Source organism: Cucurbita maxima, unplaced genomic scaffold, assembly GCF_002738345.1.
Source record: "Cucurbita maxima cultivar Rimu unplaced genomic scaffold, Cmax_1.0 Cma_Scf00005, whole genome shotgun sequence".
Classification (NCBI taxonomy): domain Eukaryota; kingdom Viridiplantae; phylum Streptophyta; class Magnoliopsida; order Cucurbitales; family Cucurbitaceae; genus Cucurbita; species Cucurbita maxima.
In genome coordinates, this window is record NW_019272021.1 from 5,213,080 (window position 1) to 5,235,280 (window position 22,201).

The following is a 22,201-nucleotide window of genomic DNA, read 5'->3' on the forward strand; positions in this document are numbered from 1 at the left end:
ACCCATATGACTCCCCATGCTGTTGGTGCAACCAAACATCGTGCTATAACTCCGTGGCCCATTTAAATGTTCTTCTTCAGCATCACAAACTCAAAGCTTTGCAGAATGAATTTGTAATTCGACCTGATCATGGTCCTTCATGACATGTTACCTGCATCAGTTTGGAACATAGGTCAGTCAAGTAGACATTAATGTTCTAGTTTATAGCAACACATGAAGCCTACAGCATGAAAATCCAAACCTGCAGTCTTTGTCAAAATCCCACTAGAGTTTCCAATGTTCTCACAAAACCATGCAACCTCTGACAGAGACATCAAAGGGAAGAAAACACATGGGGTAGTAAATACCCATAACAGTTTCCTAGTTCTTCATCAAAAGCCATCTATTCATGTTATAAATGATAAATAAACACAGTTGAGATTATGATGGTAAATGAAAAATTTACAACTACCAGTACGAAATTCAGGAGTCCAAGGAAATACTCGCTCGGTTTAGAAACCATGGTATTTTCTTCATATACCTTAAGGTTCCATTAATTTTATTAAGTTTCTCATTTATTGTGAATTGAACCCCTTTAAATGAAATGGATAGAATGCTAATAATGAATTATTGGAGAATATTTTCCTCCCATGTTTTCTCCCTTAAACCCTTTTAAATTTTCATCCCAACTCCTAACCTTTTAATTTATTTCTCATTAGTATAATGACAATCATCTTCCAAAAAAGTTGCATTACACTATCAAAATGATATTCTTTAAAAAGAAAGTACATCTTCCAAAACATTGTACTAAAATTGGTGCAAATGTTCATTACTACATTTAGTTGCGTAATCCTGAAAAAACTACTTCTAACTAAATATGAGTTAGACAAACTTTTAGTCTCTTACAGTTGAACGAGATTCAACAAACAGCCCATAGAAAGGGTGGATGATCAGGGATTGAAATGAGAGAAAAGTAGTGTAACGAAGATTTCACAGCAAGAATCTTGAAGTTCCATGACAGTTTTCCATGATCAGTTTGGGACTTCTGATTTTGTGCAACCAAAAGCAAGAAAACCAGTAATATAAGTGCAAGTGCCATCTGTCTCTGAACAGTGTGATTACTTTGAGTTGGAAAGTATGTGATCAATTTCACCCTTCTGGTTGTACAAATCCACTAACTTTTTAGCATATGTAGGTTCATGCTTATCAGCTCTGCAGTCCATAAATCTCATCAAAAAGAGGACAAGGAAACAAAATTAAACGAGTTCTTCACACACGGCTTAATCCGTTTTTTTACCTTTGTTTTCCCCATTTTCGGGTGACATATAAATGGTTCCGGATGGTATGGTAATCCAGTGAATAACGAGCAAATTCCAGACCTTTAGGGCCAATCTAAAGAAGAAAAAAAACAAGATAATGAAGTTTCTGCATATACTTTATTGTAAGTGTATCATAGATCGATGAATACTTACATTTCTGAAAGTTGGTAGTTTATTTTTTCAGAAAAAGGAAAGTATATATCAAGGGGAAATTTTACCAAGTTCAGAAAAAACGCAATGATGTTCCCAATAAATTTTGGAGCAGGCTGTGAAGGACCTTTCCCTGAAAGTAAGAACAACGTAAGTATACAAATCAAAGGTCATAGAAGCCTGCCATGACTCGTAGTGAAAGAAGAAATTCTAACCAGCACGCTCATTAGCAATTACAGAGAAAATCAGGTACTATATGGAGCGTTCAGAACAAAGCTAGGAAATTCTGCTTTTCCATGATTTTAAATAAATGACAAGGAAAATAATCTGACTATCTCCGGAATGAAAATAATTAGGGACTGGGAAGTTCTTGGGCTAACATAATAGCAGAACGGATTGCTCCAAATAGATTAGACAGTAACATTTGAATGAAAATTGATTTTAAAGTCCGAATAATAAACAAATTAGAGTACAAAATTAGAACTGAAGTTTGAGAGATTGCAAGGATGTAGCCATACATACCAAGCTTAGCATCGTCATCTGCCTTCACAGTCTCCATAACTAAAGGTCTTCGATTACCCTGAGCCCAGAATATTTTTCTTGTTTATAAATGCAATGCTTCTTATTAAAGAAGATATGGGAAGGCAAGAAATTTACCTCGCTAATGGTTGGTGTAATTTCCAAGTACTTTTCCACTAAACCCAGCATCTCTCTACCACGCTCATTTCTACGATGTTAAGGATACAACAATAATGAAATGTTAGAATACCTACTGAGTATTAATACAAAATAGTCTCTAGTAACATGGCAAGGCATGAAAGGTACAGAGAACCTAAATGATAATATTACCTAACAGTAATATACTGTGGATGTTGGGTCATGCTGACTCCAGAATATTTTGGCACACCCATGTATCCAACAACCAGATCCTGAAAATTTTAGACCATTAATCAAAGACGAAGTCAAACAGAATTTTGTTTGTATCTGAGCAGCTTTATAGTAACACGTGTAAAGAATAAGTTAACCGTTAATAATGTGTCTGAGAACAAGCTCACTTACGGAAAGACTAACCAATTCAATTAATGTGAAAAAACTAATTTTTTTTAACATTTCAAATTAAATGTCTCCATGAGACATCAACTTTAGATCTAAACTGGATTAAAATTTAAATCTTTGAAGTCAGGGAACTTCTTCATGGCCAACCTGACGGACGAAGATGGGTATGGCAAATGGAAATGGATGATTTAGTAACTCTTTCTAGGCCTTGTTGGAAACAGTGGAACCATGCCAGAATAATTTTGACGGAAAAAAGAAAAACACACGTGCACCAAAAAATAGTGTTTGTATCTGTGGCCAAGAGTGTACCCATCATTTGCTTTCAGCTATCGACTAAGTTTTGAATCTCAGTTTGTTCGACATACATTCTTGGCTGGCCCAAGTTTACCGCTGGCAATAATTTTGGGAGACCAATTTCAATTTTGTTTTTTTATTTTTATGATGAAAATGATATTATATTTCCTCTATATTCATGAATCGATAACAAGGTTTTCTTATGTCAGAGAAAGTTGCTAATAACAAAATGTATGAAAATGCCGCATCATGCTCAAATAAAGACCATGAAGAAGTACAATAATACGTTGGTATTATAAGTACAAATATATTGCACCCCTTGCTAACTAAAGGAGAACGAAACAATTTGATATAAGTAGACAATTACATGGCAATAATATTAAATTGGATGAGTAGAAATACTGACCGCTAAAGCATTTGTATAATCAAAACAACTGCAATGCAAAGCAAAACTCAGTTAGGTAATAACATCAGAAGAGTGAAGAAAAGACATCACTAGGAAAAGTAACTAACCATAAGTCAAACGTGATGCAAATTTAAAACGTTGTATTTTGGTGAAATAGATTATTCTGTACATTAAAGAATAGTTTTTATGTTCCATATTTAATTCAAAAGTAGTCATCCATTTCTACAAAAATGAAGAAAATATGTAGAAACTGTGTTCATCAGGACAGAATCCAAAATTAGGAAACTTACTTTTGAGTAACCCAAAAAAAAAAAATATATAAATAAATAAATCATCCTAGTGTTGTTTTCCCTTCACAAAATTCTTTATTTTTCTTCAAACAAGGATTAAACATAATGTACAATTTTGTGTAGTATATTTATCGCTGTTTATATACATCATCTCTTATAAAATAAAATAAAAAACAATTTTGTGGGCATATTGGTAATTTTATTTTTTGTAAAAGAAAAGGATAACATGTACAATTTAATGAAGTATGAAGAGAGGATGATCATTCCATCTTTTAGTTGGACAACTCCCCTCCACGACAATTAGTCTGCATGGACTCACTTATGAAACAAAGCTACTATTTAGCTTAACCTTACCAGAATTTTCTTTTAGATTTTTTGAAATGAAAAAAAAAGCATGTATATTGAATGAAGGAACATATTTTCATTGTCTTAAAGATACCTGTAGCAAGATGGTGCAATAACATCAACCAAGTCATTTGCAGGTAGACAGAAATAGGGAACCTGTTTCAGTATGGTTAACTCGATGAGGCAGCTCAAGGAAGATGTTTATGAACAATAACATTGCAGAGACTTAATTACCTCTTCAATATGACCATCCAAATGTTTTAGATGAACCTATTGGAGCAATAAGAACTCGGCTGAGAAGCGATGGGCTTAACAAAGGCTAAAAATTGAAATTCAGGGCACAGTTGCACATAAAAAAACAATATTTTCCTACTTGCATTTGTTTAGTATGAAACTAAGCTTTCATTGAGTCAGTACATGAACCAATATCTAACTAAATCCAAGGTACAAAGGGACAAATCGCATTGTTTGTGTATTAGCTTTACTAAGCTACAGATTATATCATTGTAAAAACAAAAATGAACTCAGACGATGATCCTTTCTGGTTATGGATTCAAATACCTATCATAGAAAGTTAAAATGTGAAAATATCATAACTCTAACAATTACAAGTTTAGGTCTTGACATGAAGCCTAAAAGTTAACCTAAATCCCATGCGTTAAGGCACTGAGATGATATTCTAGAGCCTCAAGAGGTCCACATTGAATGAACTATATTTCTCAGCCATATTCTAAATCTTTTTCACTGGGAGTTTATATATATATATATACACACACATATATATATATATACACATACACATACATATATATATATATATATATATATACACATACATATATATATATACACACACACACACACACACACACATATATATAGATATCAAAGACAAGAGAGAGTCCCAAAACAAACCTTGTAATCTTGCATGAACTCGTAGTGAAGAACCGTCTCTGGTTCTGTACTTGCAGCCTTGAGAAATTTATCTAGTCCTTCTCGAGTTCCATTATCCACTGTTGAAATAAAAAAGAGAAAAAATGTAGAACTTACAGATATCTAAAGTAGTAAGGGTAAGATGCCATAAAAACAGAAAATTTTAAGATAAAAGGCAGAGAGTAACCACAATTAGTGCCCAGTACATAAAGCTTCTCCAGATTTAAATGCTGCTCCACAGATCTTAATGCTGCAGTTTAAGATATCATTCTGCATTAAAGTTGTAGAAGTCACAATAGCGAAAGGAACTAAGGATCTTTATGCACCCCGGAAACACATTGAATAGGAAACTGTCTTGATTCCCAAAATATGGGAGTACCATAATGCACCCTCAGACAGGTATGGTTAATAAATCCACCAGGTAAAACATAGACGTTACCTTGCACTTGACAGCCCACACCACAAAAAAGAAGACGTTTGACTCCTGCAGCCTGTTTCAAAAAAGTATCGATATATCGTCAAATATACTATAGTAAAATTCGACTTCTAGTTTGATTATAAGTGCTAATGCTAGGACCCTTGTTTCATGTGACCTCTAGCAAGTTGATAAAACCTATCTGGCAGTTTAAGCATGTAGTTTGATTATTAGTGGATTTAGCAGCTTGGAATTTAACATCAATTTAGTTTAACAAAAATTATGTGAACTCCCTCAAGAGAAAGTTTCCTACCAAATAGAAAAGCATAAACTGGGTTTCTCTCCCTCTTAATAATGGATAAACAAAAGCACCTCAACTAGAGCAAGGGTATTCAAGTTGGGAGACAAAGTTGGCTTTACTCCTCTGGCTGCTAGGATTTCATCTGGTGTCCTGTTTAGAGGACAGAAACGATAATAGCGCCAAATCAGTAAAAATGAACTGAAGGAGAGGCTATTTGTCAATACAGATTCCAGAATATTAACAAAACTACCAAAGATTGCAGTAAATAAACTAGATAAACCTTGCTAAAATAGGCCTTGGACTGAATCTGTCCTCTGGATCACTACAATATAACAGAGCAATGAAAAGTTCACCACAAAAATGGCATTAGAAAAAAATAAAATGAAGATCCCAAGAGCAATTACATAGCTTTATCAAGAAAATCTCGGAATTACCTCTGTACACAAATAACAGCCTCGACCATGCCTGACTTAAGCATTTCAATTGCTATGGTTGTTACTATCCCCGTCCATTGAGCTCCTACAAGTTTGCAGAAATTTGGTTCTCAAACTGAAGATTTATAAACAAAGAAACTGGAGTTCTCTGGAGAAATTTAATGATAATGTAGTCAAGCAAGCAAGGATAGGACAAAATATTGATAGGGGCTGTCAAGCAGCCTGATCTAACACCGAGACTACCAAAAAGAGACAATACAATGCATTTTAAAACAAGCTGTAGAGGTATCATAAAAACCAAAGAAGAAACATCTAAGATTAGTTCTTACGTTACAAACACTTTACCTTCCACTGGTTTAATCTTACGAGCATATAATAGCTTCTCATGAACCCCAAAATACGTCTCATCCAGCGTATCTGTCTTCCTCCCTCTACCGTGAACAACAGGTTCCAATTCCTGATAAAAATATCAGTGAAAGTCTGATACTACACTTATGACACTGATGAACAGATTAATTACTCATAAAACGTGGAGCAATTTACTTTCACTTGATGGACAGGAATCAGTACTACGTCAGATGTTCAATTCAACTTTGAGAACATTAATAATCTATTATTTGGACGAAAAAGAGAACAGAAGAACAGCATGATCAATAGTCAATACACTCGAGAGATTCGGTTCCATCTCCACTGGTCAAATTGCATAGGAGACAGGAGGGGCTTACAATCGAAGAATTAGCTTCATAATACATAGTCTTGCTCTCGTAAGAAATTTTTTTTGCAGGATTTAACAACCTCTAATCCTTTGTTCGACTTCAATATTACAGGGAACTCAATACCCAAACTCCCGTAACGAACAAGCAAACCAATATCAAAAAAACTGAGGTAAAGGAAGACATGGAGCACATGCAAACAGAAAGAATGGAAACTTACTTCCACTCTAGACATGCCATCGCCCAAGAAAGCACACGCATCCTTCACGTGAGCAATGTAATAAGTATCACACAAGCCGCATCGACTGCAAGGTTAAGATATATTTAATCCTTCATGAATAGATTCCAACATAGAATCTCCATCTCCCACTCCAATGCTATATTAAATTTTCAAACCACTACTTAACCCGATAATTTACGTAACCTAATTTTTCATCACTAATCTTGACAAACAAAATGAAGAAGAATCAAAGCCATAAAATGCAGCGAACAACCGCTTCCCGCCAAAACCATTTCGTAAGCTTCAGAAAAACGCAGGAAAAACCAATAAACATTGTTGAATCGAACCTGCAATGTTCTTTGGCAGGGTAGGTGCCTCCAGGAGGAATCGGTCGGGAGCGTCGCCTCCAATCTTCCCTGAGTTTCACCTGCTTCGGTTCCGATTTTCCATCTGTTCCATAACAATCAAAGAAAGTCTTAGTCCGAAACACAATCCATAGACGACGGAGAGACAGAGAGATGTGTGATCTTACTTGGAGAAGAAGGTGAGGATGAAGCAACGACGGAAAGTGACAGAGGAACGGAGCGGAGATTGGCAATGGAATGCATTACAGCAGAGTGGCAATGAGAAGCTCCACAACAGAGAGGGATTTCTTTTCATCCACATGTATTATTTCGGATGGATAAACCACTCCCCATTAGTCAGATATTTTCTTTTTCTTTTTTTTAATTATTACAATTCGATTAAATTATAAATGTTTAAAATTTAGATCCTATTTTTTAAAAGTTATTATTCGCCTCTAAATAAATAAAACTTTATAAATAATTTAGATAACGACTATTTATACAAATAATAATTAGTTACTTTTGTATTTTAATTTTGATATTTATACAATTTATGTCTTAAATTTATGTCTCTATTATTAGACATATCTTAAAATTTTAATCAAGAAATAACATTTTATTATCCATGAAAGTAGAGGTAATACTTGTGGAGTTTCAAAGTACATTTCAGAAGAGCCAAAAGCCATTTGAAGGCAGCCGCCAGCCGCCAGCCGCCATTACTCGGATGTCGATTTCAGAAGCCGCTCTCTCAAGCCCTTGAAAGTGACGACCATCCGATCTCGATTGGGACGGTTCTCTCGAATCGTCGGAGCTTCCACGAAAGCTCTGATCCAAGCGTGCAGCCGAGGAAATGAATCGGCTTCCACCAGTTTCTCGCCGATCACCTCTTCAATCACTCCCAACCAATCTCCAAATATTCCGTACACCAAATCCACTATCCCGATCGTCTCTCCGCCGAAGAACTTCCCCTCGCCGATGCCTCCCTCTTCCACGATCTGCAGCATCTCCAAGCTCTCCCGCTTCGCCTTCAAGTGTTCCTCCCCGTCGGAGCAGAACATTCTCCACGTCACCGGGACCTGAATGGAATACTCTGTTCATTGTTATTTTCTAATTTAATATTATAGTAGTTATTATCCTACTTTAACTTAGTCTTGTCAATAAAATTCTCAAAATGTCAAATAAATAAGTTGGGAACATGGTGACTGTACTTAAAAGTGATTAAAGTGTTAGAATAAATTGGGTAATTTTTTCAAATGCTTCAACAAAAAGAAGTGCAGTATCAATTAAAGAGAGGTTGTTTGAGGGCTCCATACAAACGAAGTTACTTTGTTTGAAGGGAGTATTGTTGGAAAGTAGTCTCACGTCATGGATTTATAAGTAATGAATATATCTACATTTGTATGAGTAACCTCCAATTCTGGCTATACTCAAAGTAGACAATATCGTACTATTGCATATAGTCGTCATTCTTAACCGTTTAGAGTTGTTTGCTTACCTTATCCTCGGCGAATCGAATCCAAAATCGAGCAGCGGCTCGATCGAGGGGATCAGCTGGGAACAGGGGATTCTCCGGCCATGTCTCGTCGATGTATTGGAGGATGAGAGTGGATTCACAGATGGGTTTTCCGCCATGGACGAGGACAGGGACCTTCTTGTGGATGGGATTGTACTGTAGGAGCGAAGGGCTTTTGTTGGAGAGGTCTTCTTCTACGTATTCGTAGGGAACGGCTTTGATGGCTAAAGCCCATATGACTCTGTAAGTGAAAGGACTCGACCAGTTCCCATACAGCTTCACTTCACCCATCGTTAATGGAGTCTTCGCCAGGCTTCTTGTTCCGCATTTATTGGATCTTTTCTCTTCCCCGGCAAGTTTTTGGAATATTAAATTCCATTCACTTCGTTGACTTTGACTTTGTCAACGAGTTCATTAATTAACTCTTTTAACCAATACATTAATTTTTCAACTTTATTTTTAATATTTTTAATCATCCACATAAAGCAAGTATTTTAACGTAAAAATATAAACTTAAATAATAATAATTAAAAAGCCACAAAGTCATACACATTGCGAAGACAAAATCGCACTAATCATTTCCTTGCAATTTGGAGTAGCTGCTCTCGCCGGATCTTGAACAAGGGCACCATCTGAGCGTGATCAGGCAGATTGTCTCTGATGACGGCGGCTTGCCGGAAGTTCTCTGCCCAAGCATGGAGGCGAGGGAACATGTCGGGATCGAGGAGTTTTACACCCACAACCTCTTCGATCACTGGCATCCACCGCGCTAGCATCCCGTATGCTAAATCCACCATGTTAATCTCATCTCCACCGAAGAATTTCTCGTCCCCGAACGCCTGTTCTTCCAACGTCTGCAGTACTTCCAATGTCGCCTTTCTCGCCTTTTCCCTATCGTCTTCCCCATTCGCCATAAACACTCCCCAAAGCACCAGGCTCTGTCCGAAATCAATCGATTAAAGTTAAGAATGAGAATTAGAAATGAAAAATATATGATAATATGATAGAGGAAGTATACCTTATCCTCTATAAATTTGATCCAGAAGCGAGCCGTGGCTCTATGGAACGGATCGGAAGGCAGGAGTGGGTTCACCGGCCAAGTCTCGTCGATGTAGTCGAGGATGATCATGGACTCGCAGATCGGCTTTCCGGCGTGGACGAGCACCGGAATCTTCTTGTAGACAGGATTGTACTGCAAAAGCAGAGCACTTTTGTCGGCAACATTTTCTTCTACGTATTCATACGGGATTCCCTTCAGCTTTAGAGCCCAGATGACTCTGCTACTGAATGGACTCAACCAATTTCCATGAAGCTTCACCTGATCCGCCATTGTTATGGCTTTGGGATCATTACCAACCTTTCGTTTTATAATGCCGCGATGAATTGGCGAGTTTTCTTGGCCAGGAAGCTCGCGCGTTGACTGCGTTGATTTCTTGGTGTTTGAATATTAAATGTAATGGGGATTTTTCTACTTTGAAAATGGACTCCATTACGTAAGCTCGTACGTGTCAGCTTTATATCCCTCTCAAAAAATAATAATAATATATATATATATATATATATAAATTGGTGGAGTGATGTTATTTATTAGTTTAAATTTTGGATAAAGATCGTTTTCATTTGACTACATTGGTTTGCAAACACCTGAACTTGAAAAGGAGAATAGTCCAACCCCAAATTATAGGGATTTGTTGGGACATTTGAGAAGTTTAAATAAAGTCATGAGAGCTTATGTTCCTGTTGAACCATGAAACAAAGTAGACAATTATAGGAGTTGGGTTGAGACATTTTGGGGAAGTCCAAACAAAGCTATGAGAGCTTATGCTCGGGTTGAGACATGAGGCAAGATTTGAACCTTCTATCTCACTTTACAACACCATTTAGTAGTAATTCCTCAAAGTGTTCCCTGAGTCATTGGTCCTCTCTTCCATGGCGTTATCTACACTATACGGTGATGTCACAGGGTTTTGCGATCGTTCATTTCTCTCTATTCTTCCCTCTTGTTTTTTGTTGTCCTTATGTTTCTGTGTTTTGTGTTTTGGTGGGCAAAACGAGGTAGTTAGACTTAATGAGAGGGGATGGTGTCCTTGGGAGAGACTCGTCGGAATTTTATTTATTTACTTATTGTAACCGTTACAAAATTATAAATAGAATAATGTATATAACATAAAATTAAATAATCATCCAACGAAATTTTAGAAAATTAGAAAATACATTTCAATATTAAAATAACATATTACAAATAAAACGACATGAGATATAAATTTAAAACAAAATAATAATTAAAAGTGTTGGACAAACACGACTCTCTATAATGGTATGATATTGTCCACTTTAAGCATAAGTTCTCATGGCTTTGCTTTAGGCTTCCCAAAAGGCCTCATACCAATGGACTTAGTATTTCTCACTTATAAACGCATGATCATTCCCTAAATTAGCCGATATGGGACTTTCATCATCCAACACCTCCCCTCGAACAAAGCACGCCTCCCCTTAATCGAGGCTTGACTCCTTTGGAGTCTTAGTCATTTTTTATTGCCTTCATACGTTCAAGGAGACTTGACTCCTTTTTTCTTTTTAGAGTCATTTGTTCGACATTCGAGGATTTGCCAATATATTGGCACGGCTAAGTTTAGGGCATGACTCTGATACCATGTTAGACGAACACGACTCTCCACAATGGTATGATATTGTCCACTTTGAGCATAAGTTCTTATGACTTTGCTTTGGGCTTCCCAAAAGGCCTCATACTAATGAAGTTAGTATTCCTCACTTATAAACTCATGATAGTGCGGTGAGCGTGGAAAAACATAGATTTCATGTTTGGTAACAAACCATGGGTTTATAAACCAAATCTATGGTTTCCATTTTCCATTTTTCAAATCTATGTCATCATCCAAAATGAAAATTAGGGGAAGTGTTGGATGATGAAAGTTCCACATCGACTAATTTAGGGAATGATCATGGGTTTATAAGTGAGGAATACTAACTCCATTGGTATGAGGCCTCTTGGGAAGCCCAGCAAATCCATGAGAGGACAATTTTACATCAATCAAATTGAAAATCCCATTAATCATTTCCGGGCAGTTTGGAGTAGGTACTCTCGCCGGATCTTGAACAGGGGCACCATCTGGGCGTGATCGGGCAGACTGTCTCTGATGACGGCGGCTTGCCGGAAGTTCTCCGCCCAAGCATGGAGGCGAGGGAATGTGCGAGGGAATGTATCTGGTTCGAGGACCTTTATACCGACGACCTCTTGGAACACCGGCAACTACCGCGCGAGAATCCCGCAGGCTAAATCCACCATGTTAATTTGATCTCCGCCGAAGAATTTATTGTCGCCGAACGCCTGTACTTCCAGCGTCTGCAGCACTTCCAAGCTCGCTTTTCTCACCTTTGCCCTATCTTCTTCCCCTTCCGCAAGAAGCATTCCCCGAAGAACAGGGATCTGCCCGAAATTTATTCATTAATTTCAGAAAAATAGCCTCTAAAAGGTCTTTTTTGACTATTTGACTTTTACTTGTATGTGAAAATACAATTTTACCCTCTCAACACTCTCATTCATGTCATTGGGAGTCAAACTGGTTGAATTCCGGCCGCCGGGATTGGCAGTTGAAGGAAGCCCGGCGGAATTCTGGCCGGGCAGTGGCACCATTTTTTTTTATCATTATTTAATAATTTAAAATTTTATTTCCATAAATTATTATTTTAAGGCCTTTAAAGATTGTATCGATTTTCTTTTCTTCATAAATTAAAAAAACATTATTTTAAGGATTTATTCAACAAATTTCATAAAAAAATTTAAATCTATTTGAATCAGTAAAAATAACTAAAAATTTATGAACTCTGTTCACATTGCACTACATTGATCTACTTGGCTACATCTGCCCCTACCCTATATATATAAGTATATATTATAAAATTTTAAGTATAAATTAAAAAGTTATGTAAAATTTTTTAATAAAAAAAGGAGCAATACCAATCCTCTCGAGAAAACAAGAAATTGGTTATTGCTCTTTTACTTTCAAGAACTTGTATACACTAAGACAGAAGTCTTATCCATAGATGGAACTTCAATAGCAGCTAGGTCATAACTTCCATACTAAGATTAGCACGGTTAATAATATTAACCCAGGTATTGGTGGAGCGGATCACGATTTCTGGTCAAGAGGAATAATGTGGCGATGAATGACTTACTGACCCAGAAAAAACTCACACCAAAACGGGAAGATGGCAAGCAAGATAAACTTACTAAGATATGGTGGGTTAGTCTCCCGTTTCAACAGACCAACCAGGTTGCTGATGCCCACGTTTGGCCGGAATTTATAATTTGAGGGATTGAGGGTATAAATGTAACTTCACATCTATATTAGATTATCCTCAATAAACTTGATCCAGAAGCGAGCCGTAGCTCTCTGAAACGGATCGGAGGGGAGCAGCGGGTTCTCGGGCCAAGTCTCGTCGATGTAGTGGAGGATGATAATGGAGTCTCAGATGGGGTTTCCGGCATGGACGAGCACCGGAATGGTCTCGTAGACTGGATTGTAGTGCAAAAGCAGAGCACTTTTGTGGGGAAGGTTCTCCTGTACAAATTCGTAGGGGATCCCCTTAAGCTTCAGAGCCCAGACCACTCTGCAACTGAACGGACTTAGCCCATTTCCATGGAGCTTCACCTCACCCGCCATTGTTATGGCTATGGGATCTCAACTAAGCTTTCGTTTTATAATGCCGCGATGAATCGGCGAGTTTTCTTGGCCTGGCCAGTAAGCTCGCGCGTTCACTACGTTCATTTTTGCGCGTCTGGTTCAATATTAAATGTAATCCATAAATTTTTTTTTAGCACGTGGAAAATGGTCCTCCATGACGTAAGCTCGTGCGTGTCGGCTGTATCCATCTCAAAAAAAAAAAAAAAAAAAAAAAAAAAAAAAAAAAAAAAAAAAAAAAAAAAAAAAAANTAAATAATAAACTAAAATGAATTGTTTTTACAATATTATATCAATTTTTATCATAAATTCTTAATTTTGATAAAAGTAGAGAAAATGCAAGAATCTTCATTTGCTAATTTTTTTTTTCGATTTTTTTATGCTTATTTAAAAAGATTTACGTGAAATTTTTTTATTATATTGGTCATATTTTTTTAAAAAAATTAATTTTGCAAATATTTTATTTTTAGTCTCCTAAAATTAATTTATATTTGAATTTTTGGAAAATTTAAATGAAATTAAGTGAAAAAATAAATAAAAATTATTAACAATTAATATAATTGATTCATTCGTGAATTTTTAGGATTTAAATTTATAAAAATTATTCATTAGTTTGAGATTTGAATGAAATAAAAAATCTAAATTTATAAGAATTTTAAATGGATAAGTTTTCTTTAAAATTAAATTATTTTGTTAATTTTTTTTTTCAAAAAAACGTGAGAGAAGAAATTTGAGAAGCTTTTTAAAAAAAAAAAAAAAAAAACTAGAATGATTTTTTTTTAAAAAAAAATCATATTATTATTATTAATATAATAAGAAGATATTTTATGAAGATATTTTGGGACAAAACTGGCTTTCTATTTTGCAACCGCCATTACTTAGCACTGTCGGCCAGATCACATTGCTAATCGCCGATAGCGCCATCCTCTCCAAAACCCTTTTCGCCTCTTGAGCTTTGAATTTATGGCGCAAAGTGACTTCCTTCGGCCGCCGATGAAAGCAAGGAAGAAGAAGAAGCGAGAGAGTGGCTCGGATGAACAAGGGCAACAAAATGGAACCCGTAATGAACTTCTCCAAGATCCTTTCGAGGTTTTAGGTCCTGATCTGTTAATGACGATACTTAGCTACGTTGATGCACGCAGCGTGGCACTTTCTCTCCTTGTCTCTCGATCTTGGTACGCCGTAGCTTCCAGCGATCGCCTATGGAGTTCGAAGGTCAGCGTCTTCACTCCGTTAATTCGTTTATGTTATGGTGCCTGTGATTAAATTCGATTCTCTGGAATTGGATTTTGGTATTTGATCTTCTGATGGATGTGGTAATTCATTGCCCTGTGCAAATGGAGTCGTTCACTCGTTTTTGCAATTAGAAAATCATTTCGTTTGTTGTCGAACCGGGGTCCTTATTCTGTGGCTTTCACTTCTATTTTGTTTTACGTACTTATCTTCTCTCTCGTCGGATTTGAATCTTAAATTTATGTAGCCTGTGGTTTTTTCTGCTGAATTCAGCCTTTTCTACCTAGATAGATCATAACAAACTGCAGTTAGTGGATTTGTAGTTCAATCTCTCATGTTAATTCGAATTATTTCTCTCGGTTGTTGAAAATTTATCTTCAAACCATTTCCTCGACTCTTTCTAAGAGTGATATACACATTTCTATGGTAAAAAGTGTTCTAAGCCTGTTAAAATTATGAGGTAGATAATCAAAAACGATGCAAGTGTTTCTGGGAGAAGTATGTTAAAACAGTTAGTGCTGTACTTACTCGTAAAGCCATTCCAAGATACGGAAGCTTGACATCATGAAATCCTTAGGAGAAATTCTGAGGTTATCCTATCTTGCTTTCGCCCTTCGATGGATACGAAATTGTATGTTCATAGTTTTGACCTATATCCGTCTCTATGTTCCTGCCCAGAAGGTGTGTGTATTTTACAACACAATGTCAAGTGCTTGTTTAGGTGTGTTTGAAAGATGCATTGTAGATTATTTTTTTAAATTCATGTCTTCTTTTAGGCTTTTAGAAAATATTTGGAATTTGAATATACGTTTTAATTTATTTGTTTAGATGCAAATATTAGATGTTATATGAACAAGGTTGAAGTTGAAGCCAAGAAATTCACATCCTTCTTACTGGATAGCCCATCCCTGGTTATGCCAGGGGATAGTTATGACTGCCTGTCATATGTATGTTATTAGACACAGGGATAGATGATTTAAAATCCTACAAATTTGAAATGGTGTAGCAGAAAAAAACTAACATTCTTTACTGTTTACTGTAAAATTGAACATTTGGTAAGCAAGTTTATTGTATTTTCTCTTAGTGCATGGAACTGTGGCTCGGGAAAGCACATATCCCTAGATTGGCACGAACCCGAAGTTTTTCAAGGCTGGCTGCCTATTCATTATCCATCATGGATGGCAAACGAGTTAAGTCTCTCTCTCCACCCCCAAGCAATAGTTGCGGGAGTATGTTGTACATATACTTGTATATGTGTGTTACTCCATGTATAGTTGTGTGAACTCAATTGGGATGACAAAGTGCATCTACTGAATCTAGTCATCAATAATTTAGAAAAAAGAATATGTTCCACACATGTACTCCCAAGCATGGCATAATGAGAAGCATGTATTACTTTGATATCGTTTTTCATGGGTTTAACTTCTTGTATCAGACTCGCATTATGAGGGAGGATTTATGTGCTCATGCCTGGCAATTTCACTTCAATAAGGTATGCTGGTCTTTTATGCAGTCATCAAACATTTTTTTCTGGACGCTAACCATTATGTAATGAATTAGATAATATGAAACCTGGTTAGGAGAAGAGGATATTGAAGTTCTAAATTAACTGAATGGAATTCTTTTACGTTTGTGTTTTATGATTGATTAAACCTGCTTATGTTATTACATATTTTCTACACATTTGAGCACCTTTTATCTTTTCTACACCATTCCTTAGGCATCTTATGAAGATTCATGGTATCTACATCTAATTTTATCCTCGTCTTAGTTGCACACCAACTATATGGTTTCCATCAGAAATATTCATAATTTATTTAAGTGTGCCCTACTCACTGGGAGAGGTTAGATGGCTGGTGGTGGATGCTTTAGCAATACAAATTTCATGGATGATCCTCACAACTTAGATAGCCATGCTAGTGATTGTGTTAAAAAAAAACATCTAGCATGCACCCAAAAAAAAAAAAAAAGGACTCCCATACCACTTGGATTTGGAACTGTCTATGGAGCATGATAATCGTATATAATGCGTCCATTTTCAAATTTGTGTGGTGTCATGGCCGTGTCTATGTTTCTTCGTGAAATCTCTATGCTGGTACTCACAATATTGATGGCCGTACTAGTGATTTAGAGGGTATATCCCAAAAGGTGTCTACTGCTTGATCCTGAATATCTTTTCAGAGGTACAATTGCTTGGTTTTATTATCATGCTCGAGTTCAGGCTGGTTTTAGTCCAAGCTACCAATTTTCTGCTTAGATGCAAATGTATCTCAAGTTATAATGTGCAACTGACTGAACATCCACGTCCAAATCTTTAAGGCACCTTTCCTGATGAGGGGCAAATTGATTCATAATGTCTGGTGAGTTAATTTCTGTTCCCTTCAGGAAGCTCCCATATACTGGCGGAATCTTGATCCGTATTGGCAAGGTAGCCACCCTCTGATGCGCCGATATTTCCATCCTGATGGGAGCCAAACTGCTGATCCTGATGATAGAGTATGGGGTGGGCATGAATGCTGCTTTTCCACGGTTACAAGTTTCATCGGCGATGGGGAGATGAGAGAACACTATGTGAGGATAAACAGATGGCCAAGAATGTTTGTGTCAAGGAATGAAGATTGGAGCTGGAAGATGTCGAATCATTTCACCTCGTACTCAAGCATAGCCGATGCCGACAAGGATAGCGGGACGGGGCCACTGTAATGGCTGGTGAGAAAAATGCTTGTTTGCTCTTTCTAGTAGAGGCTGTCGTTTTACTGTTAACAGAATTTTTGGTAGCATGGAAAAGGAATGGGAGTGGACTTTGGTTTTTTCCTGAGAAAATGTATGTATATGTTTCTTACTAGCAAGCATTAGGATTTGAAATTTATAAGTTGAGTGAATTTGTTTTTCTCAAGTCATATACTTGTTAATATCACTTATCATTCAGATATACATTAATGTCAGGGACTTGCCTCTATGTTAGATACAATATTCAAGCCATTATTAACACGAGTAGTCAAAAGTTAGAATTCTCCACTGCCGCTGCTCGTACAGGCGCTTGTATATCCCGGCCAACTTGTCGGCGTCCGGCAGGTTATCTCTGATCAGAGCAGCTTTCTTTAAGTTATGGGTCCAAACGTACAAGCGAGGGAATTCATCGCTTGCACAATTCCTCCGAACTCCAAATCCGCGCAGATCTCCTCTCCGGCGAAGAATTTCTTGTCGCCAAGGCATTGTTCTTAGTAATTCGATCGTCTCTGCCCTAGCTTTCTCCCTTTCTTCACTGCTGCGGGAACCGATTAATCAATGTTTAGTTAGATACTCACATTGACACAAACTTAAGATGTTCTAATTAAGCCGATTTGAGTATGGATTAGGATAATCATTTGTTATCATCTTAAAAAAAATATGTCAAAACTCAACTAATCTCGCGAGACAACAGTGTAACCTTACCTCAATTGGGCCGTGTGGCTGTGCAGCGTGGACGGGCAGAGGTCGGGGATCATAAAGAAGAAGCAAGACCCTGACATTGATGTATTTGGGTTGGTTAAACCCTCCACACTGAATAATTCAAAGCCCTGCAGCTTACCTACTCAACAATGGAAATTCTGAAAATAATGGCCAGAGCTAAAGCTAATTCGAAGAACTGAAGAATAGAATCCAACAACTTCACCATTTTTGGAGGGTCAGACCAACTCCAAAATCCAAGATTGACTAATATTTTCAGCACTACATAAAGAGTAGAGTTCGTACCTATTTGCATATCACCACAAGAATTGTGATCTAAGAGTTCATACGGACTCTGCAACATGTTCAGGCAGTCATCTTTCTCAGCCTTCCTTGCAATGGCAATCATCGTGGTGCATTTTGTGGCATGTGAATCTGCCGATGCCGGGGGACACGAACCGGTCCTTGAATTTTATATGCATGACATTTTCGGTGGTGGCAGCCCAACGGCGAGACCGATTACTGGCCTGCTGGGGAACATATACACTGGTCAAGTACCCTTTGCAACACCTATAGACTTCCTTCCCCCAGATGATGGTATTGCAATCCCAAATGCCAATGGTGCTCTCCCTACTGTTAATGGCATCAATGGGATCCCTCTAGGGACTGGCTTGTCTGGCACTACTTTTGCTGGAAATCCCAACCCACAAAATATACCCCACACCCAATTGGGACCTGATGGGTTGGGACTAGGCTTTGGAACGATTACCGTCATCGACGACATCTTAACCATCGCACCAGAGTTGGGCTCGCAGTCAATTGGCAAGGCACAAGGGGTGTATGTGGCTAGTTCAGCTGATGGAACTACGCAGATGATGGTATTTACAGCCATGGTTGAAGGAGGAGAATATGGTGACAGTCTCAACTTCTATGGAGTATACAGGATTGGTAGCCCCTCGTCGCATTTGTCAGTGACCGGAGGAACAGGCAAGTTCAAGAACGCACGTGGGATTGCAGAGGTGCGGTCGCTCATTCCTCCTGGCCAGCACGTCACAGATGGAGCAGAAACATTGCTGAGGTTCATTGTGCATCTAAGCTACTGAAAACCGTGGTCTATAGTTCCTATCAAATGCATCTGCAAGTCAAAAGTAATCTAGTTTTATGAAATTTATATATTTCTCAGTTGTAATTCTTTTGTAATCATACAATGAATGAACTTAGTTGGATTTGATGATAAAATTTAAAAGGGAATACTAAACTGCACCCAATTATTACTAGCGCAATAGAAAGAGGATAAGGCAATCCATTTGGAGACTTCTCACTGCCAAAACATAAAAGATCTAGAAATGAGTGAGGAAGAAGAAGAGCTATCGGTTCCTTTGAGAGTCAAATGCATCTCGGATTCACTAAACTACAAAGCAAGGCAAGAAAATCAGTTCTACACAACAAATTCTTAAGGATGGCGTTGATTACAGCAACTACTGAAGCAGTTAGCATGGTTACAGGTCAAATTCACTGTTTATGTTAAATAATCTAATGGAAGAGAAATCCCAAAGACCAGATTAGTAGAGTTTTGATTTTAAATGATAATAAATAAATCATTAGGCGAGACGTTGGATATTTTAAAAATTTCTCAACCGGAATCAATTGGAATTATAGAAAAAATGTCTCATGGAAGATAACATGGTTAGATGAACTGGTATTAACTCAAATCAGAAAAATTAGAAACAAAAATGAATTTAACTCACGTTTTAGATGAACTGGTATCAACAGGTGCACTACTGGAAATAACATGGTGTCCCCGTGCCTGTATCCATTGGATCCAATACTTACATTCGACGAATGTGCTCTGATTTATCCATGCGTCCCGTTCAATCTCGTAACTCTTCTACATTTCACTGTAAACGTACTCATTACTCGCTCAATATGCTCACAGAATGCAAAGAATGCGCATTCGAAAAGATTAAGTTATTCGGAAATATAATCATCCGTAAATTACTCGAAGAGACTCGCAAACAATCAGTTTCACTTAACAATGAGGAACTGATCTACCGATGATGCGAACACTCAGCATTTGGAAATCGCAAAATCAAAATCAAAACCAGATAATTAGAGAGAAACAGAGGAAATGCAAGAGAAAATTACGCGATTTCAGTACGGTCTTAGCAATTACACTGCCAGAAGCAGAACAACTCGGCAAAGAATCGAGCAAAGGCGAGAAGGGAAGCTTCTTCCCTGTTGAAACGAACGGCGAGCGAACCACCAATCCTTCCATTTCTCGTTCTCTTTTCCTTCCTAAAACTTCATATCCACCTACAGCAAAACCATAATTCTCGCCGGCCGGCAGCGGTTGAACCGGAGAACAGCTCCTAATTGAAGTTGAATCCCCGCCAAAAATCAGTTGCAGAGATAAAATGAGACGATCCTCGAATTTGTAAAACGAATTGCTGCGCTCAATCCTACGACGTCGTTTTAGACAAAACCCGGCCCATAGTGGTATCAAATATATGAGACCATTAAGTGATTATTGGGCCTGGGCTTTAGATACAACCCAATGACACTCTTTTGGGCTTGAAATTTGGGCTATTTAACTTCCAATTTTCCATAATTTTTTTTAATATAACATTTCATTTTATGTAATTAAAACGAACAAATACCAAATCAATAAATATGAAATAGTAATTATTAGAAATATTTTTAAATATGAAAATCTAATAAGTTTGCTTCATAATAAATAAATAACTATATATTAATGTGAACGTGAACATAATCCAATGGGTTAAAACATATATCATCGATCAATATAACAAAATTTGTTCCTCAACTTATTAGTTAATTTAAAAAAAAATTCGTGTCGATCAATTTTAGACCTTAAGTTAAATGAGTTGATACGTAAAGAAAATCACCTTGATTTTTTAAAGAACGATCTAGATGATAAAATAAAATAAAATAATTATTTAAGAATTAAAATAAAATGTGATTTGCTATCATTTTGTGAGTCATAGGGTAAAAGCATGATTGTGGAATTTTTTTTCTAGATAAGAAATCATGACATTATAAAATGGGTTGGTGAGCCATTTGACATTTAGTTAACAAAACCAAAAAAATCTACAAACGACGAGTAAAATGTTTATTGAAGAAAAAAAATTATATGATATATATATATATATATATATATAATCAAATTGTTACCGTTAATATATCGACGAATACTGTCTATTAACCTCTCCTACAAACGTTTTAATGTTATTTTTAAAAAACGTGGTACCCATTAATATATTTTTTTAAGTTTTTCTTTTAATTTTAAAAATTTAAATTATTAACCAACACTTTTTAATATTAAAAGGTATTTATTAAGGATATTTAAAAAACAATGATTAATTTTTTTTTTTTTTTTTTTTAACTTAAAGCTATTTTTGAGATATTTTGTTAGTTATTGAAATTTTAAAAAGTTTGATAGTAAATTTATTAGCTTTTATCAATATTTATGGGTTTTTTTTTAAATAAAGTAAATTAAAATTTTATTAGAATAAATTGCACATCTTATAAATAAAACAATATATAATAAATAAATATTTTATTTATTTTCCTTCGAATAAAAAATAATAATAACATTAATGTACGACAACTTGAATCATACTAGATCGACACCTCGTCACATAATTGAAGGTCAATTTAAGATGAGTAGTATAGTCCGTGAAACATCATTATTATGTTTTACAAATGCTCGACCTCTACTTTTTTTTTTAAATCAAGTGAAAATTGTTGTCATTTTCTTTTTCGTAATTTAAACTATTTAGACTCGTTAATCTATAACGTTAAATTACTTTTTTATTTATTATTTAATATAATTTACACAAATAACAAAAGTCAATGGTACCAATTAAATTATAAAATAATTTCTTTAAAAAAAATGTCATTAGAATTTTGAAAATAAAATAATAATATTAAAGCAAAAAATTAATAATTTTATTGTTGTTCCAATAAATAATTTTTTAATTATTTCTAAATGTATTAAAAAAAAATCCTAAACAAATCCCAATTTCTTAAAAAAAAAAAAAAAAACGTTCTCAATAATAACCGATTAGCACAAATATTTTTGAAAAATTATTCTATAAAATAAA

At 36.1% G+C, this 22,201-nt stretch overlaps 6 protein-coding genes, 1 long non-coding RNA gene and 1 pseudogene across 7 annotated transcripts; 2 read left to right on the plus strand and 6 right to left on the minus strand.

Annotated features, from left to right (window-relative positions):
* Positions 1 to 752: 752 nt before the first annotated feature.
* Positions 753 to 7,529, minus strand: LOC111479706 (7-hydroxymethyl chlorophyll a reductase, chloroplastic). Its single transcript, XM_023124520.1, has 19 exons — positions 7,388 to 7,529; positions 7,203 to 7,305; positions 6,856 to 6,940; positions 6,268 to 6,379; positions 5,923 to 6,007; positions 5,769 to 5,810; positions 5,560 to 5,638; positions 5,212 to 5,263; positions 4,960 to 5,022; positions 4,755 to 4,852; positions 4,074 to 4,109; positions 3,934 to 3,995; positions 3,205 to 3,232; positions 2,298 to 2,377; positions 2,106 to 2,175; positions 1,971 to 2,028; positions 1,517 to 1,581; positions 1,277 to 1,371; positions 753 to 1,191 (listed from the first exon to the last, which is right to left on the minus strand). Exons 1-19 carry the CDS (start codon positions 7,461 to 7,463, stop codon positions 1,098 to 1,100), a joined length of 1,383 nt encoding a protein of 460 aa, XP_022980288.1. The 5' UTR covers positions 7,464 to 7,529; the 3' UTR covers positions 753 to 1,097.
* A 260-nt stretch (positions 7,530 to 7,789) lies between these two features.
* LOC111479778 (probable glutathione S-transferase) lies at positions 7,790 to 9,106 on the minus strand. Its single transcript, XM_023124635.1, has 2 exons — positions 8,695 to 9,106; positions 7,790 to 8,275 (listed from the first exon to the last, which is right to left on the minus strand). Exons 1-2 carry the CDS (start codon positions 9,001 to 9,003, stop codon positions 7,916 to 7,918), a joined length of 669 nt encoding a protein of 222 aa, XP_022980403.1. The 5' UTR covers positions 9,004 to 9,106; the 3' UTR covers positions 7,790 to 7,915.
* A 55-nt stretch (positions 9,107 to 9,161) lies between these two features.
* On the minus strand, positions 9,162 to 10,073 carry LOC111479821 (glutathione transferase GST 23-like). Its single transcript, XM_023124689.1, has 2 exons — positions 9,731 to 10,073; positions 9,162 to 9,650 (listed from the first exon to the last, which is right to left on the minus strand). Exons 1-2 carry the CDS (start codon positions 10,040 to 10,042, stop codon positions 9,288 to 9,290), a joined length of 675 nt encoding a protein of 224 aa, XP_022980457.1. The 5' UTR covers positions 10,043 to 10,073; the 3' UTR covers positions 9,162 to 9,287.
* A 1,618-nt stretch (positions 10,074 to 11,691) lies between these two features.
* LOC111479775 lies at positions 11,692 to 13,587 on the minus strand (annotated as a pseudogene).
* Positions 13,588 to 14,259: 672 nt separating this feature from the next.
* LOC111479766 lies at positions 14,260 to 17,580 on the plus strand. Its single transcript, XM_023124612.1, has 4 exons — positions 14,260 to 14,630; positions 15,733 to 15,837; positions 16,084 to 16,140; positions 17,034 to 17,580. The coding sequence occupies exons 1-4, from the start codon at positions 14,379 to 14,381 to the stop codon at positions 17,349 to 17,351; spliced, it is 732 nt and encodes a 243-aa protein (XP_022980380.1). The 5' UTR covers positions 14,260 to 14,378; the 3' UTR covers positions 17,352 to 17,580.
* A 35-nt stretch (positions 17,581 to 17,615) lies between these two features.
* On the minus strand, positions 17,616 to 18,179 carry LOC111479812. Its single transcript, XM_023124677.1, has 2 exons — positions 18,084 to 18,179; positions 17,616 to 17,916 (listed from the first exon to the last, which is right to left on the minus strand). The coding sequence occupies exons 1-2, from the start codon at positions 18,158 to 18,160 to the stop codon at positions 17,634 to 17,636; spliced, it is 360 nt and encodes a 119-aa protein (XP_022980445.1). The 5' UTR covers positions 18,161 to 18,179; the 3' UTR covers positions 17,616 to 17,633.
* An 89-nt stretch (positions 18,180 to 18,268) lies between these two features.
* Positions 18,269 to 19,212, plus strand: LOC111479764 (dirigent protein 18-like). The gene has a single exon (XM_023124610.1). The coding sequence runs from the start codon at positions 18,440 to 18,442 to the stop codon at positions 19,178 to 19,180; it is 741 nt and encodes a 246-aa protein (XP_022980378.1). The 5' UTR covers positions 18,269 to 18,439; the 3' UTR covers positions 19,181 to 19,212.
* A 15-nt stretch (positions 19,213 to 19,227) lies between these two features.
* Positions 19,228 to 20,473, minus strand: LOC111479828. The gene is made up of 3 exons (XR_002717695.1): positions 20,223 to 20,473; positions 19,826 to 19,975; positions 19,228 to 19,398 (listed from the first exon to the last, which is right to left on the minus strand). It is a non-coding gene; the product is annotated as an uncharacterized LOC111479828 (long non-coding RNA).
* Between the last annotated feature and the right edge of the window lie 1,728 nt (positions 20,474 to 22,201).

Excerpts from the sequence above, each read along its gene's own strand:
- LOC111479766 (XM_023124612.1), top strand. The coding sequence starts at position 14,379 with ATGGCGCAAAGTGACTTCCTTCGGCCGCCGATGAAAGCAAGGAAGAAG. Across the intron at positions 14,631-15,732 it reads ATCGCCTATGGAGTTCGAAG|TGCATGGAACTGTGGCTCGG; the intron begins GTCAGCGTCTTC and ends ATTTTCTCTTAG. Across the intron at positions 15,838-16,083 it reads CCATCATGGATGGCAAACGA|ACTCGCATTATGAGGGAGGA; the intron begins GTTAAGTCTCTC and ends TTCTTGTATCAG.
- LOC111479778 (XM_023124635.1), bottom strand. The coding sequence starts at position 9,003 with ATGGGTGAAGTGAAGCTGTATGGGAACTGGTCGAGTCCTTTCACTTAC. Across the intron at positions 8,276-8,694 it reads TTCGATTCGCCGAGGATAAG|GTCCCGGTGACGTGGAGAAT; the intron begins GTAAGCAAACAA and ends TATTCCATTCAG.
- LOC111479812 (XM_023124677.1), bottom strand. The coding sequence starts at position 18,160 with ATGTCAGGGTCTTGCTTCTTCTTTATGATCCCCGACCTCTGCCCGTCC. Across the intron at positions 17,917-18,083 it reads AGCCACACGGCCCAATTGAG|CAGTGAAGAAAGGGAGAAAG; the intron begins GTAAGGTTACAC and ends CGGTTCCCGCAG.
- LOC111479706 (XM_023124520.1), bottom strand. The coding sequence starts at position 7,463 with ATGCATTCCATTGCCAATCTCCGCTCCGTTCCTCTGTCACTTTCCGTC. Across the intron at positions 6,380-6,855 it reads ATGGCATGTCTAGAGTGGAA|GAATTGGAACCTGTTGTTCA; the intron begins GTAAGTTTCCAT and ends TATTTTTATCAG. Across the intron at positions 3,996-4,073 it reads TGGATGGTCATATTGAAGAG|GTTCCCTATTTCTGTCTACC; the intron begins GTAATTAAGTCT and ends ATACTGAAACAG.
- LOC111479764 (XM_023124610.1), top strand. The coding sequence starts at position 18,440 with ATGTTCAGGCAGTCATCTTTCTCAGCCTTCCTTGCAATGGCAATCATC.
- LOC111479821 (XM_023124689.1), bottom strand. The coding sequence starts at position 10,042 with ATGGCGGATCAGGTGAAGCTTCATGGAAATTGGTTGAGTCCATTCAGT. Across the intron at positions 9,651-9,730 it reads TCAAATTTATAGAGGATAAG|AGCCTGGTGCTTTGGGGAGT; the intron begins GTATACTTCCTC and ends GATTTCGGACAG.